The 14517-nt window shown below is 33.1% G+C and overlaps 3 protein-coding genes across 3 annotated transcripts; 1 reads left to right on the top strand and 2 right to left on the bottom strand.

The window, feature by feature from the left end:
* Positions 1-2278: 2278 nt before the first annotated feature.
* On the top strand, positions 2279-7254 carry LOC147920868 (uncharacterized). The gene is made up of 6 exons (XM_087501267.1): positions 2279-2772; positions 4176-4660; positions 4786-5092; positions 6779-6921; positions 7020-7104; positions 7185-7254. The coding sequence occupies exons 1-6, from the start codon at positions 2279-2281 to the stop codon at positions 7252-7254; spliced, it is 1584 nt and encodes a 527-aa protein (XP_087357393.1).
* An 886-nt stretch (positions 7255-8140) lies between these two features.
* LOC104767010 (uncharacterized) lies at positions 8141-9157 on the bottom strand. The gene has a single exon (XM_087500911.1). The coding sequence runs from the start codon at positions 8719-8721 to the stop codon at positions 8200-8202; it is 522 nt and encodes a 173-aa protein (XP_087357037.1). The 5' UTR covers positions 8722-9157; the 3' UTR covers positions 8141-8199.
* A 1528-nt stretch (positions 9158-10685) lies between these two features.
* On the bottom strand, positions 10686-12193 carry LOC104767009 (NAC domain-containing protein 6). Its single transcript, XM_010491019.3, has 3 exons — positions 11743-12193; positions 11389-11660; positions 10686-11303 (listed from the first exon to the last, which is right to left on the bottom strand). Exons 1-3 carry the CDS (start codon positions 11897-11899, stop codon positions 10884-10886), a joined length of 849 nt encoding a protein of 282 aa, XP_010489321.2. The 5' UTR covers positions 11900-12193; the 3' UTR covers positions 10686-10883.
* Positions 12194-14517: the final 2324 nt, after the last annotated feature.

Raw genomic sequence — 14517 nt, 5'->3', positions numbered from 1 at the left:
CATAATGAGACCTTCGAAGATTCCATACCGAAGGAAGAATGTATCGACACATGCTGTATCTAGAAAACGTAACGACATTTTCAATTTTTAACATTAAGAGATATGTTATATTCAAATCTAAGATATCATACGCAATGACAATGAAATTCAGGTGTTAGTTCTACGATGAATCTTCCTGCTTTTACGAATGCATTGAATATTCAGTATCCTGATCAACATAAGATGGCAAGGTTGAAAAGAATGCAAATATTGAAGTCTAAAAGGGCGAAAAGAAAGAAAAGAGGTCATATGTCCGGAATGGAATTAATTAGTATTTATGTAAATAAATAAATGCTAAGTAACTAATTTAATCGTTATTTCTGCAGAAAATTTACTTCTTCCAGGACTACACGAAGATTTCGCATGTTACGTCGCAACTGACTCGGATACGAACGATGAAAGCGATTCTGAAAGCTCTACTGATGAGAATTCATGTGAGATAAATGAAAACAATATGGCATCTGACATGTTTCTTGGGTTTCCACCAATAAAAGCTGAGTTACTAAAAAATGGTATATCTCGATGCATATGTGAATAGTTATATGATAGTTTGTAATTATGTATTTATTTAACTAATATATATTTAAAATATTAACAAATGTTTTTTATAGGTTATTATGATGATGGAGATCCTTATTTTTTATGTGAAAATTGTGGAGCATATATGTGGTATGGAGAACAGGTGAATAAACAGACTAAAAAGGCAAAGCCGGATTTTTCATTGTGTTGCCATCGTGGCAAAGTAATACTTCCTACGTTGAAGACTGCACCTAAAACGTTACTATCGTTGTTTTATAATCACGACGACCGGAGTAAAAACTTCTGTGATAACATACGAGCATACAACATGATGTTTTCGTTCACATCTTTATGTGGTAAAATTAACCATTCCATAAATAATGGTAGAGGTCCTTATCTATTTCAGATGTGCGGGGAAAACTATCATCGTATTGGTGATATTTTACCAGAACCTGGCAAGGAACCAATGTTTTTACAATTATATATACATGATGTATATAACGAAGTATCTAATAGAATTTCTGCATTTAGGTAATTATTAATAATGTTAAATATGTATATAAATATTTGTCATATTTTATAAGTATGTAAAATATCTTTAGTATTTGTTATATTATACTAATCATAATTATTATATTTTTTTAAATTGGCATTAATATAGGACATCTGGATCTGCGGGAGATTTAAGACGTGAGATTGTTGAGCTTTTAAAAAAGATGCTTGATAGTCATAACCCGCATGTTAAGGCGTTTAGATCGGCACGTGAAAGATTAAATATGGAGGACGGTAGCGAAGGTTTGCGATTGATATTACCTTCGGAAAGGACCACTGATGCAAGGACTCATAATCTTCCTACCAGCAAAGAGGTTGTTGCTCTAATTCCCGGAGACTTTACGGCTGGTGTAAATAAACGTGACATTGTTATAAAAAGTCGTTCGGGAAATTTACAACGGATAAGTGAACTTCATCCCACGTACTTGCCTTTACAATACCCATTGTTGTTCCACTATGGTGAAGATGGTTACAAATTAGGCATCGATATAGGGTTTGTGGATACCCGTGGACGTAAAAGGAAAACGGTCACCATGAGAGAATTTTATGCATATAGAGTATTTGAAATATATTAAGAATCTTCGATTATTGTTATGGCAGGCAAATTATTCCAGCAGTTTTTAGTCGATGCATTCACTACTATAGAATCAAACAGGTTGAACTACATTTGGATGAACCAAAGCAAACTCCGAACTGAAAGAGTTGATAAGATAATTGAAGCTGCTGAAAAAGGACATGGAGATCTTGCACAACATGGAAAGACAATTTGTATTCCGTCATCGTTTACAGGTGGAAAGAGATATATGATGCAACATTATCTGGACGCGATGGCTACTTGCAAGTATTATGGATTTCCTGACCTTTTCATAACCTTTACGTGCAACCCAAGATGGCCTGAAATAGATCGTTATCTATAAAGGCATCGTCTTAGTAAAGAAGATAAACCTGATATATGCAGCCGAGTTTTCAAGATGAAACTTGATAGATTATTGGACCAAGTGACAAAGGAAAAAACGTTTGGTATCGTAAATTCTGGTATGTTTCATAATATTTATTATAATTTCAAATAGTCTTCCGAAAAGTGTAAATATATTATTGTTTTTTTATTTAATATTGTCCAGCCATGTATACAATAGAATTTCAGAAAAGGGGTCTGCCTCATGCGCACATGATTCTGTTTTTACATCCAGACAATAAGATGCGTACAACAGACGACATTGATAAATTCATAAGCGCTGAAATTCCTGATAAAGAAGTGGATAAGTACTTATACGAAATTGTTTCTGATGTGATGATTCATGGTCCTTGTGGTTCTATGAATAGAAATAGTGTTTGCATGAATAATGTAAAATGCACTAAATTCTTCCCAAAGCCATACATGGATAATACTATTGTCGACGATGCTGGTTATCCAATATATAGACGACGAAACGATGGGAGGGTTGTGGAAAAAAGGGGTTTTCAATACGATAATAGTTATGTTATTCCCTATAATCGTGATTTGTCTCTCCGTTTTCGTGCTCATATAAATGTTGAGTGGTGCAATCAGACACGTTTAGTCAAGTATTTGTTCAAGTATATCACTAAAGGTCCGGATTATGTTAGAGCCAACGTAGGAGGAGAAGATCAAGAAAATGAAATAAAAAAGTATTTCAATTGCAGGTAATAACTGTTTATACAAATTGTCAAAGATTCGCATATTTTTTATCCAACTAATTCAAGCCTTTTTAGATACGTATCTGCATGTGAGGCCTCTTGGCGAATATTTGCTTTCCCAATTTGTTATCGTACTACACCTGTAGAAAAGCTCCTGTTTCATCTTCCAGCACAAGAATTGGCTATTTACAACGAGGATGATCCAATAGAAGATGTCTTGCACCGTACAACGAACAGAACTTCTAAATTTTTGGGCTGGATGGAATGCAACAAAATATATCACCAAGCTAGAGAACTCACGTATGCTGAATTACCATCTAAATTTGTGTGGAATAAGAAAGAAAAATTTTGGAAGCCAGGGTCGGAGAAGCAGAAATTTTTTGCAATAGGCAGGATTACATACGTACCGCCATCTGTAGGACAAGCCTATTACTTGAGAGTTTTGCTTAATAAGATTCCAGGACCAACAAGCTTTGACTATTTAAAAACAGTCAACGGTGTTCTTTATAAGGATTTTCAGGAAGCTTGTTATGCATTGGGATTACTAGACGACGATAAGGAATACATTGCGGCTATAAATGAAGCAGGTGAATGGTGTTTTGGGGAATTTTTAAGAAAATTATTTGTGATCCTACTGCATACAAAGAGTTTAACTGTTCCTCTTGAAGTTTGGAATAAAACAAAGGACATCTTGTGTGAGGATATTTTGTTTAAAGAAAGGAGACGCAGAAATGATTCAGGTATATAAAAATGATTTTATTTTAATCGAAAATATTTATTTTTTTCCGCAAGACAAGATTATAAATAAGTGTTTAACTTATTGTGGTAGGTCTAATGTTGACACGGGCTCAGACAGAAAATATATGTTTAACTGAAATAGAACTTATGTTGCGATCGAATGGGACGTCTCTTACAGCCTTCGAGAAAATGCCTAAACCAGATGATATTATCATGAACACATGAGTAAATATGCTTATCGCAGATGAAAAAATATATAAGCCTCATAAACAAAAGGAGTTCTACGATAAGTTGTTACCAATGCTAAATGATGAGCAAAGACGTGTTTATGAAGATATCATTCACTTTGTGAATCACGACAAAGGTGGAATGTTTTTTGTCCATGGTTTTGGTGGTACTGGAAAAAATTTCATGTGGACTATTCATGATGCTGATATAAGAGCTAAAGGTAATATTGTTCTAAATATTGCTTCAAGTGGTATAGCTGCATTGCTTTTGGAAGGTGGTAGAACTGCTCATTCAAGATTTGGTATTCCAAACAATCTTAATGAATATTCTGTGTGTTCGATCGATGTCGAATCTGATCTTGCTGATTTAATTAGAGAAGCAAAGCTCATAGTATGGGACGAGGCTCCAATGATGAACAAGCTTTGTTATGAAACTTTGGATAGGAGTTTGCGAGATATCATGAAGTGTGACCAGATATTTGGAGGTAAAGTAGTAGTGTTAGGACGTGATTTTAGACAAATACTACCTGTTATTACCGAAGGAGGAAAAGTGGCGACAGTTTTAGCATCTATAAACTCATCTGTTCTTTGGAATAGTTGTAAAGTTCTTAAGCTTACCGAAAATTTGAGACTTCGCAAGGCAAGTAATAGTATGGACGCGGGTGCTCTCGCTATTTTCTCAAAGTGGCTTCTTGATATCGGGGATGGGAAAATCAACGAGTCAAATAGTGGGGATGTGGAGATTGAAATTCCTGATGATTTATTAATTAATACAAGTGGGAATCCTATTGAAGCAATAGTTGAAGAGATTTACGGAGAACGTTTTGCAACGAGGACTGATCCAAAATTCTTTAGTGAAAGAGCTATTCTAAGTCCAAGGAACGACGATGTTGATAAGATAAATCAGTTTATGCTTACTAAGCTCCCAGGTATGCAAATTAAATAGAATATGGAATATGGATATTGGAGAAAAAGTTTTTATCTAAAAATATGGATTTTGAAGAAAAAGTTTTTATTTAAAAATGTCTATTAAAACATACCTAAAATTCTTTAGTTTTGTTGATCACAAGTGAAGAGAGACGATATCTTACCTCTGATAGTATTGAAACGTCTGACACAAGCGTACATGATGATATGATCTACACTCAGGAATTCTTAAACAGTATACAAGTTTCAGGATTGCCAAGCCATGTTTTGACGTTGAAATTAGGAGCACATGTCATGTTGTTAAGGAATATAGATCCAAAAGGAGGTTTGTGTAACGGTACGAGACTAATTATCACTCAGATAGCCAATCATGTAATCGAAGCAAGAATTGTGACAGGAAAAAAGGTTGGTGATAGGGTACTTATCCATAGGATGTATGTTAGTCCACCTGATGCAAAGTTTCCCTTTCGTATGAAGCGACGACAGTTTCCTGTTACCATGGCGTTTGCAATTACTATAAACAAGAGTCAATGTCAGACGGTAGAACATGTTGGATTGTTTCTACCGAAACCGGTTTTCACACATGGACAGCTTTATGTTGCCTTCTCTCGAGTCACAACCAGAAAAGGATTGAAGGTGTTAATTACAGATAAAGATGGGAAATGTCAGAATAAAACACTTAATGTTGTTTTCAAAGAGGTATTTGAGACTGTTTAATTATCGTTTGTAGTTGGATGATTGTTTTGGATCTTTAGACCTGAACTTTATTTTCTATCTTTAAATAAAGAAGTTTTTAAGATATTTATAATTCAATATTTTGCCATAAGTCTCGTTATAATTTGCTGTAACATATCTCAAATGATAAGATTGCTATGTAATTAGGATATAGATTTTATATTGAAGTAAACCATTTTTGTTATTAGTATTAACAATGTTGTTTGAAAATATATAATTGTTAGTTGTATCATAAAGTCTATATATTAACTATAAATTCTCAAACACATTTAAATTCTATTTTTGCATCATATCTATTAACTACAAACTTTGTCTTTGATCTGTTATTATATTTATAATAATAATATATAATAGTCAAAAAAAACTGAGACACTAAAACGTTTAAGACACAACGTTTAATAGTGACTGTTTGTATTCTTACAAATCGAAATCCTCTTTCGTTTTCGATAGCAGAGAAGAAGCAGGAAAATCTTAAATTGAGGAAATTATGAGAAACGATTATATTTCTCAACTTCATCCCGGAAGGACGAGATGGTGTATCTACGCCAAGGTCTTGAATTCTTGGTATGTCACCGAATTTTTCACAAAACGGGTTCTTCTTCTTGTGGACGAAAAGGTTAGAGTAGTTAAAAGAACGAGAATTTTACTTATATTCATTTTTTAACAGCTCTTATATATTAGATTACTCACACAATGATTAACAAACTTTGAAGGGTGACACAATTGAGGTGGCCTTTGTGCCAACTACACTTAAAAAGCTCCGGAAGTATATTTATGAGGGTGAATGGTATGATATTAGGAGTTTCAAAGTCATCAATCCAACCCTCAGGGAGAGGAATACTCATCATCCGTTCCAGATCAAGTTTACGGATGATTCAACCATGACTCTGCTCGAATCAATAAATTCGGAAAATTACTTCCGATTCGAAGATTTGGACGATATTTATCGTTCAAGAATCCTTCATCCCATCTCTTTCGGTACGTTTATTTAAAATAGTTTTAAATACTTTTAGTTAAACCCTGTGAATATAGATAATTGCTATCTTTGTGTTGAAAAATCTTGAGACTTTTTAGGAATTTTGGAACTTTGTGTATTGGTCCCTCCCATAGAAAAGTACAAAAATAACTTTTTACCAAAATAGTTATATGTAGATGATAGATTTTGGGAATATTCATTCATCTCATTGGGGAAAAAAATGATTTTTGCCACAATAGATGTTTGCGGATGTGTAGTAGCTGTGAAGGACAACAGAGAGAGATCATTATAATGAAGTTGTCTTCACGCTATTAAATGGCAGGTAAAATACATTTATTCCACCTATCATGTTACTAAGATTTATAAGTTTGACTCTTTCATAAAATGTTTTGACTATCTACATTTGTAGGAATGAAACTATCAAGTGTCGTGCAGTAAGCGACTATGCTACCCGTTTTATGTCTACATGGGAGTCACCTCGATGCCATCTCACATATCAGACTGAACCGGTATTTAGTGTACTGCGTTTCTGGAGGGTTGGAGAGTACGAAGGTATGTACTATTAATAACACTCGCTTGATTGAACAAATGCTAAACACTATGTGGTATAATCATTTACCAAACTTATATAACACTTAAAACATCCTTAGGTACACCGTGTATTGTAAACACATTGGCCTCCTCCAAGATATTTATAAAACCGGAGTTTGAAGGACTTGAGCATCACAAGGCTATGTAAGTTTTGAATGTTCATTAATATCAAGTAGTGTATCATGCTAGGGTTTAACTTATGAATGTATTTTCTATATCTTCAGCTTGGAATTTGCTGGACGTTATTACATAAATCATGTAATAGAGCATGAAGGAGAAACTACAGGGACGTAAGCTGAAGGCACATTAGTTTTAAAATTTTTTGTAATGCAAACTTGATAATATTTTGAATGTTTGTATGACCAATTACTAGAAACCCTTATATGAGTTGCTTTCTATATTATCTCAATGGTCTAAACGAAGGAAGTCAATTAGAACATTAGTTCATATATTTATAGACGAAAGAATTAACCAAATATCATTAGTTCATATAGTTATAGACCAAAAAATAGACAAAAGTACATTAGTTCATTGATTTCAGAGATTAGAGTGATCTCCTTTCCTATCTTATTCTAATTAAAATTAATCATAACGAATGTATTGGGCTTATTAAATACTTGAAAATTTTAAAATGGGCTTTAAAATCTTAATAAAGATATTACATATGTAGAATACTATAGTAAACATCTTATTAAGTACTCTTATTTGTTTCCATTTTTAAAAAATGGAATTGAAAAAAATTAAACATTAAAAAAAAAACCTGATTTAGTAATTTAGAAAATAAAATTGAATTTATTTTTTATTAAATTCCTATCCGCACAAGTGTGCGGATAACTCTTCTAATATATATATATATATATGTATCTACTGTAAAAAATGTGTGATTTTAAAGAAAACAGCATATTTTATTGAATCATTTCAATTTTTCTTCACCCTACAAAGCATAAATAGAGTAACTATGGTAGAGTACGTGTGACAATTCAAATTATGTGGATATGAATCTATTACCGTAAATTTGTTTTTTCCCATGAATTTTAAAATGTTTAATGAAGAGTTATATATATATATATATATATATATATATATATATATATATATTGAGAATTTTCTGCTTTCTTGTTTCTAGGATGAACTTATTCTTTGATGATTAAACATTCACAGATAAGAGAAATAAGATCGATGCTTAGAATTGAGTATATTTCTATTAATAGTTCCTTTTTGTACAAAATTTTGTAGGCGTTAGTGGCCTAAGATGTTAAGTATTGAGACGCTGTATTTGATCAAAGACTTAGAGAGAGACTCAAGTCCATCTTCAAGATCTTGAATGCATGACTCTAGTATCTGAACATCTTCCATCTTCAAAGTCTTTGTAGATTGGAATTCGGAGTCAACCCTTGTGAATTCGTTTTCTTGTGCTTCACATGTAACTTTCTTCTTGTTCATAAGCTTTGAGACGACTGACCATTTGCTACAAGTCTTTGATCCAGACATGAAGCAAAACAGAGAATCAAACAGAGAAATTGTGACAGCTTCTGCTTCTCCAAACACTGCCAAGGATATGTCGTTGCACTCCTGATCTTGTTTAACCTTCAAACTCTTGAGGACCTTTTGGAATGAATTCTTTAGGGATCTTCTTGAGGCTATGTATTTCTTGACCTCTCCAGATAGATCTCCGCGCTTTCTTCGAAGAATTGATTGGACCTCCATGAGGCCCTCTTTCATCTGTGACAAAGCGTCCTTGGAAATGTTGCACAAATCCATCAAGAAGCTGGTCGACGGCTTTCTTGTTCTGCTCTTGAGCTAATGCATGTTGTGTGGCAGGTAGACGAATAAGTTTGTCAAGAGACTCATGTAGATCCTGAATGTTGTCAAGTTTTTGGCAGATAGATGAGATGGAAGATGTTGAGGCTTCCTCGGAAGATCTTAATCGGGCCAACTGCTCATCGACATGATCAGCTTGTGGGTGAAGTCTAGAAGGGAAACTGTTAGAGCGAACGTGAAAAGAGACTGCCATTATTGTGTATCTTAAGCTCTTTGTTTCTTGGTGAAAGAAAAGATGTTGAGAGAGCTTAAGATGTTTGTTCTGCCTTCTCAACGCCTAATACTTATATACACCACATGCAAGATAGGCAGAAAGAATCTCTTGGTAGTTAAAGAATATTGCAATGAGATATCTTCAAAGATGGTTTGTCTCTTATTGAAGGCAATGCCACAATCGTGTAAATCTCATGCCTATCTTTAAGGAATTGTATAATATTTTTCTCTGTGAAGTTTCAGATTACACCTTACACGTTTGCATTATGATTACACCTTACAGTAGCTTACACCTTACACGTTTGAATTATGATTAGATATATATAAAAAAGAAAGCCTATTAAGACAAATGTTATAATGGTGGTTTGGATGAAGTAGCGGCAAGATCCGAATCCGTAGATCATGGCATGTTAACACTTAACAAAACCACAAAGGATTAATTAACGGTTAACACGTATTCTAAGGATATCCTTTTTTAATTCATATAACCGTGTGGAGGTTCAGAGATGCCACATGATATGTCTATCTCATAAAAGAAAATGTTCTCACTGCCAAAGATTAAAATAATTGTATCAAGTTTCTGGAAATCTAGAAACTGAACCTCCACATGATATGTCTATCTCATAAAAGAAAATGTTCTCACTGCCAAAGATTAAAATAATTGTATCAAGTTTCTGGAAATCTAGAAACTGTTTTGGTTTTTTGATGATCATTCTTGAAAGAAGAAATTAATAACAATCTTGCAGTCATTTATTTCAATGTTCCTTCTTACAAGTATATTACTTTTATCCACAAAATGTGTTGACTTAAGGGCCTAAGATGTTAAGAACTGAGACAATATTTGATCAATGACTTTGGAAGTAATTTAAGTCCACCTTCAAAATCTTCTAGTGCGTGACTCTAGGATCAGAACATCCTCCATCTTCACGGTCTTCTCGGATTGGAATTCGGGGTAATATATCCCTTGTCTTCACATGTAACTTTCGTCTTGTTCATTAGCTTTAATTAATGCAGCTGACAATTGGCTACATTTCTTTAAATTTTCTTATCAAGTCCTGCCAAAGTAAGTTCCTTTGTAAGCCATGTATGCAGAAGTCATAACTAGGAGACTAGTCTGCAAGGTCTCTGTTCAATTGAGTCTATCTAAGACCTATGGTATTGGAAGTATACATGTATACTTTTTTCTGGCCTAAGATCCTTCTAATAGAATAATGAATTCATAACCTCCAACAAGAGATTGCTCTAACGACTCAGACAAATTTGGGACCGAAACTTGTACTAGATTATTTGTCTGTCCTCAAGTGGATAATATAAACAACTACACGAAGACAAAATATATAAGCTAGTTGAGAACATTTTTCCAGCATCAATCTCAAACCATCGAGAATCTTGAAATGAAGACAACACATAAAATTCCAAAATAGGTTTCTTGCTAGTTGCTACACCATTTGCAAATCTAACTAGAGAGTAGAGAGATACAATTAAAAAAAAATTACATTCTAATCGGCGAAACCCATCTTTACCTTTTCTCCTTCACAGTTTCCTTATCTATGTGACTATGTGGACCGTAATACGACACCGTTTTCATGCTTAATTACGTCCATTGATTCCACATGTAATGATTTTATTTTAGTTTAGTAGTTTTCTTTCTTCTTGGAAACTCCATAGATAATAACATGCATTTGATTCACTTGATTCAAAGTTTAGGGATTTTTTTTTTAATGGTGTAGTCAAAAAAAGACTCAATAGTGTTACATGGAATTTTCTTATGTTACAAACTTACAAAAGATACATTAAAGTTGAGTAAATAGTACTATTTGCTACAAGCTCTGTTTCTTTTACAAAGTAACATTGAAGAATAGTTAATACGTTTATTTTTTTGACATATATTACCAATTTAATAAGTTAACTATTGGTGTAAGATTCTGTAGCCACGGGCTTATACTCAGCAACTGGTCTGGTCCCCATTCTACTCCTTGTTTAGGTAATTGTAGCTCTGGTAAGCTTCCAAAAGGCAGCTTCAGTGATGAAGAAGTTTCTCTGTTCTCTGCTTCTCTTTGCTTCTCTTCGTTTTTCGCGTTTTCTTGAAGCGTTAGGATCTTGTTTGCTTCCTCCATGGCTGATTCATGAGGAACACGGAACGAAGTCATCATCATCGAGCTTTCTTCTTTTCCAACGAATGAGATCGTCTCAGAAGACGGGAGAGGAGAGTTAGGACATGTTTGATTCATTTTAGCTTCCATCTCTGCTCTTTGCTCCAATACTTTCAATGAAGTGGCTTTTCTATATATCTTACACAGCACAACGTCCTGCGCACAAATTGATCACAAGATGAGCAACAAAGTCTTTTTTTTCCCTGGTTCATATAATTGTTTTAAGACTTTCTTAAGGTACTTTTGGTAAGGTGCAATTATCAGGCATCCGAAACTCGTTCATGACCCAATCAGTCTTGCTTCCTCCTGGTGCTCTTCCTTCATAGAACACAAGCGTCTTTTTGAGCCCAATCACACGTTTTGGCTCAGACAAGCTTATGATTTTACGATCGGATCCAGTTGCCTTCCAATATCCTTTCTCAGTTGTCCTGCTTGGCCTCCCTCCGTTCCCATGCTTTCTTTCCCTTGGCACAAAGAAGTACCATTCTCTCTCTCCGAGGATTCTCGATAACCCTGTGATAATAAATAAGACTTTTAATACAAAACCTAGAGACAAAAAGTGTTTTAGGGTACTGGAGAAGCCATGTACACTTACCAGGTAAGTCCCATGGATCATGACGATAGATGTTGAGGAAACCAATGACTTCTACATTCGATCTTTTCCCGTAAACCATGTTCTTGAGGTAGAAATCAAGAAGCTCTTCCTCGGTTGGATGGAACCTAAAACCCGGGAGCTCAGTTTCTTTTCCCATATCTCTCTCACTGTCCCTAAAAAGAACACTTGTTGTGTGAGTTTGGTTCTTTTAAAATCTGTGTGTTAAGTGTAAAATGTTGTTGGTGGTTAAACACTTAGGTGATGCAATGAACATTTATATACAACTAGGACCCAATGTGTTATGTGAGAGATTTTCTTTGTGTGATGGGGCATCACTTTGATGGAGTAGACTAAGTCAAGAGAGGAAAAAAATAGGTGGATGAAGAATGATTTAACATATTGAATTTGAAAAAGTTTTTTTTTTCTAATTTGATTATATATATTCTACCATACTCTATTTTAGAGGTTTGTGATGTTTTACTTGGAAGAAGAAGGAGAAGAAGGGTCTTGATCAAAGTGGATGGAGCCCACGCGCTTTTATATGAGAATTGAGAAATGGTCATATGGACTTTGGTTCTTCTGTTTCTTTTTGCACTGTTTTCATATCTTTTTTTTTTTTTTTTTTTCAATTATTGTGAACAAGAATAAAAACTTTTTGATCGTGGGACTTCCACCATTTTGTTTAATCTTCGGATTGACTTGGGAAGTCTCCTCCAAAGACTTGAAGACTTTTGTCTTTGTGGGACAGACATAGCCTCGAAACTATTTGCTCTTTTTTAATTTTGTTTTCTTACTAGCCATAATTAATTAATTTTAAACAAAAGTTATAAAATATTATTGAACTTTTCTTACATAAAACTATTAACAAAATTTCGGATAAAAATAATTAAATTTTAATCAAAACTAAGAAATAAAAAAAGACTGATGTGGTAATTAAATAAATTGTAACAACATTATTTCTTATTTCATCAAAAATGTGATTGGACAAAATTATTCAGGCTTTAAAATCATATAAACATATCATTTTAGCTTTTCTTAATAAGAAGCCATTGATTAATCTTCTAAGCAAATTATGTGTAATTTATCTTAGGCATATTTTTTTTGATAGAAAATTTTAGGCATAGTACCAATAGTTTGGTGTTTAGATATTTTGCCAACTGTTAGATATGTGATGCATCCAATATGCCACTCGGCCCAACAAGACTCATTAGTTGTGATTTCATGCCGATAAAACTGGGAGAAAGTCATTCACTTTCCGTAGAGGGCAATCTCGACAATTCACACTGGGAACCCTAAGAAACCCTAGGTCAACAGTCCGCTATAAAAGGCAACAACATTTATTGGGATCACCATCCTCACCCCCGGACAATACCTAGAGAGCAATATTTTGCATCGAAAATTGTTATTGTCTTTTGTATAATTCATTTTAGCTTCCGAGCTCGTCATTATTAGCTTATTAGTTCTCCTGTGAACTGACGAGCTCAATCTTGACTCGTGTTAGTGACAACCTCATGTTTTTATCGTTAATAAAAGAACCAGCTTCACTCTTTCCCCAAAAATCTTTATTTACTTAGTGTTGTGCAATCTTCGGTACAAACACCAACTTCTTATATGGTGTTGTTAGTGTTGTAATCTTAATTAAGTCATTGAAACTACATTATGCAATTCCATTTATATTCTAAATCAATTTACAAAATCTTGTTTTTTAAATCCGTCTAATAATACGATGGAGAATGCATATTAGGAAGTATGAACCAATTTTAATTCCTCGTAACATTATGAATTGTTATAATCTTTATTTATCTTGGATCATAGTTAAGTCATAAAATCTTAACAGCATATCACATGGTTTTCAACCATAAAAATAATCTTAACGTTTAAATAATTAATAAACTCTTTAGAATATGTTTTTTACTATCTTTTTGATAGCCTATTAAGCACCTGTGGCTGCATTTATAAAGACTCAACACGACTCAAACATCAATTCCATGGTAGAAATGTCAAAGATAATTAAAAAAATCTCGAATATTTCTGGTATGTCCAATAAACCTACATCAGTAGATCTTTGTAGATATCAAATTTATAAAAAAATTAAGGCTCCGAATGGAGATAGTGTATCAGGCGTAGCAGATCTAGCGGATCTAGCGGAAAAAAGTGGATCTAGCGGATCTAGTGAAACAAGTGTGGATCTATAGTGGATTAAGCGGTTTAAAATTTATGTTTGAATGGTAAAAGTGGTTCAAAGTACTGTACAAATTTAAAATAATATATTTCAATTTTAAATTAGTATTTAATTTTTTATAAGTAGATTCTAATTAATATTGTATTATATGAATATTAATTATTTTTACATACTAAATTTGAGTTTTTTTATAATTTTGTATTACATTAGTGTGTAGACATGAATCATAAATCTTATATAATTGTGTATATATATAATATATGTCGATGGTATAAACATTATAATATTATACATATACAATTATAAACCATAGTCAAAAACATAAAAATATTATACATATACAATTATAACTTTTCCTCACTAAAAGTTTACAAACCTTATTTGCTATTAAATTTTTATTCATAATATTGTCTTATTAACATACTTAGATCTCTATTTTATAAAAGAAAAACATAATTACAAACCTGTTAAATCTCTATGTTATAAAATAAAAACATAATTAGAAAACATGATATATATAATAAAAAAATTTACTAGCATTTCTTTCACATAAGTAAAAAAAATTAGCTACAACAGCATTACTATAGATTATT

Source organism: Camelina sativa, chromosome 19 (genome assembly GCF_030686135.1).
Source record: "Camelina sativa cultivar CO46 ecotype springtype chromosome 19, ASM3068613v1".
NCBI classification, from domain to species: Eukaryota; Viridiplantae; Streptophyta; class Magnoliopsida; order Brassicales; family Brassicaceae; genus Camelina; species Camelina sativa.
This window is presented reverse-complemented; position numbering and strand designations above follow the sequence as displayed.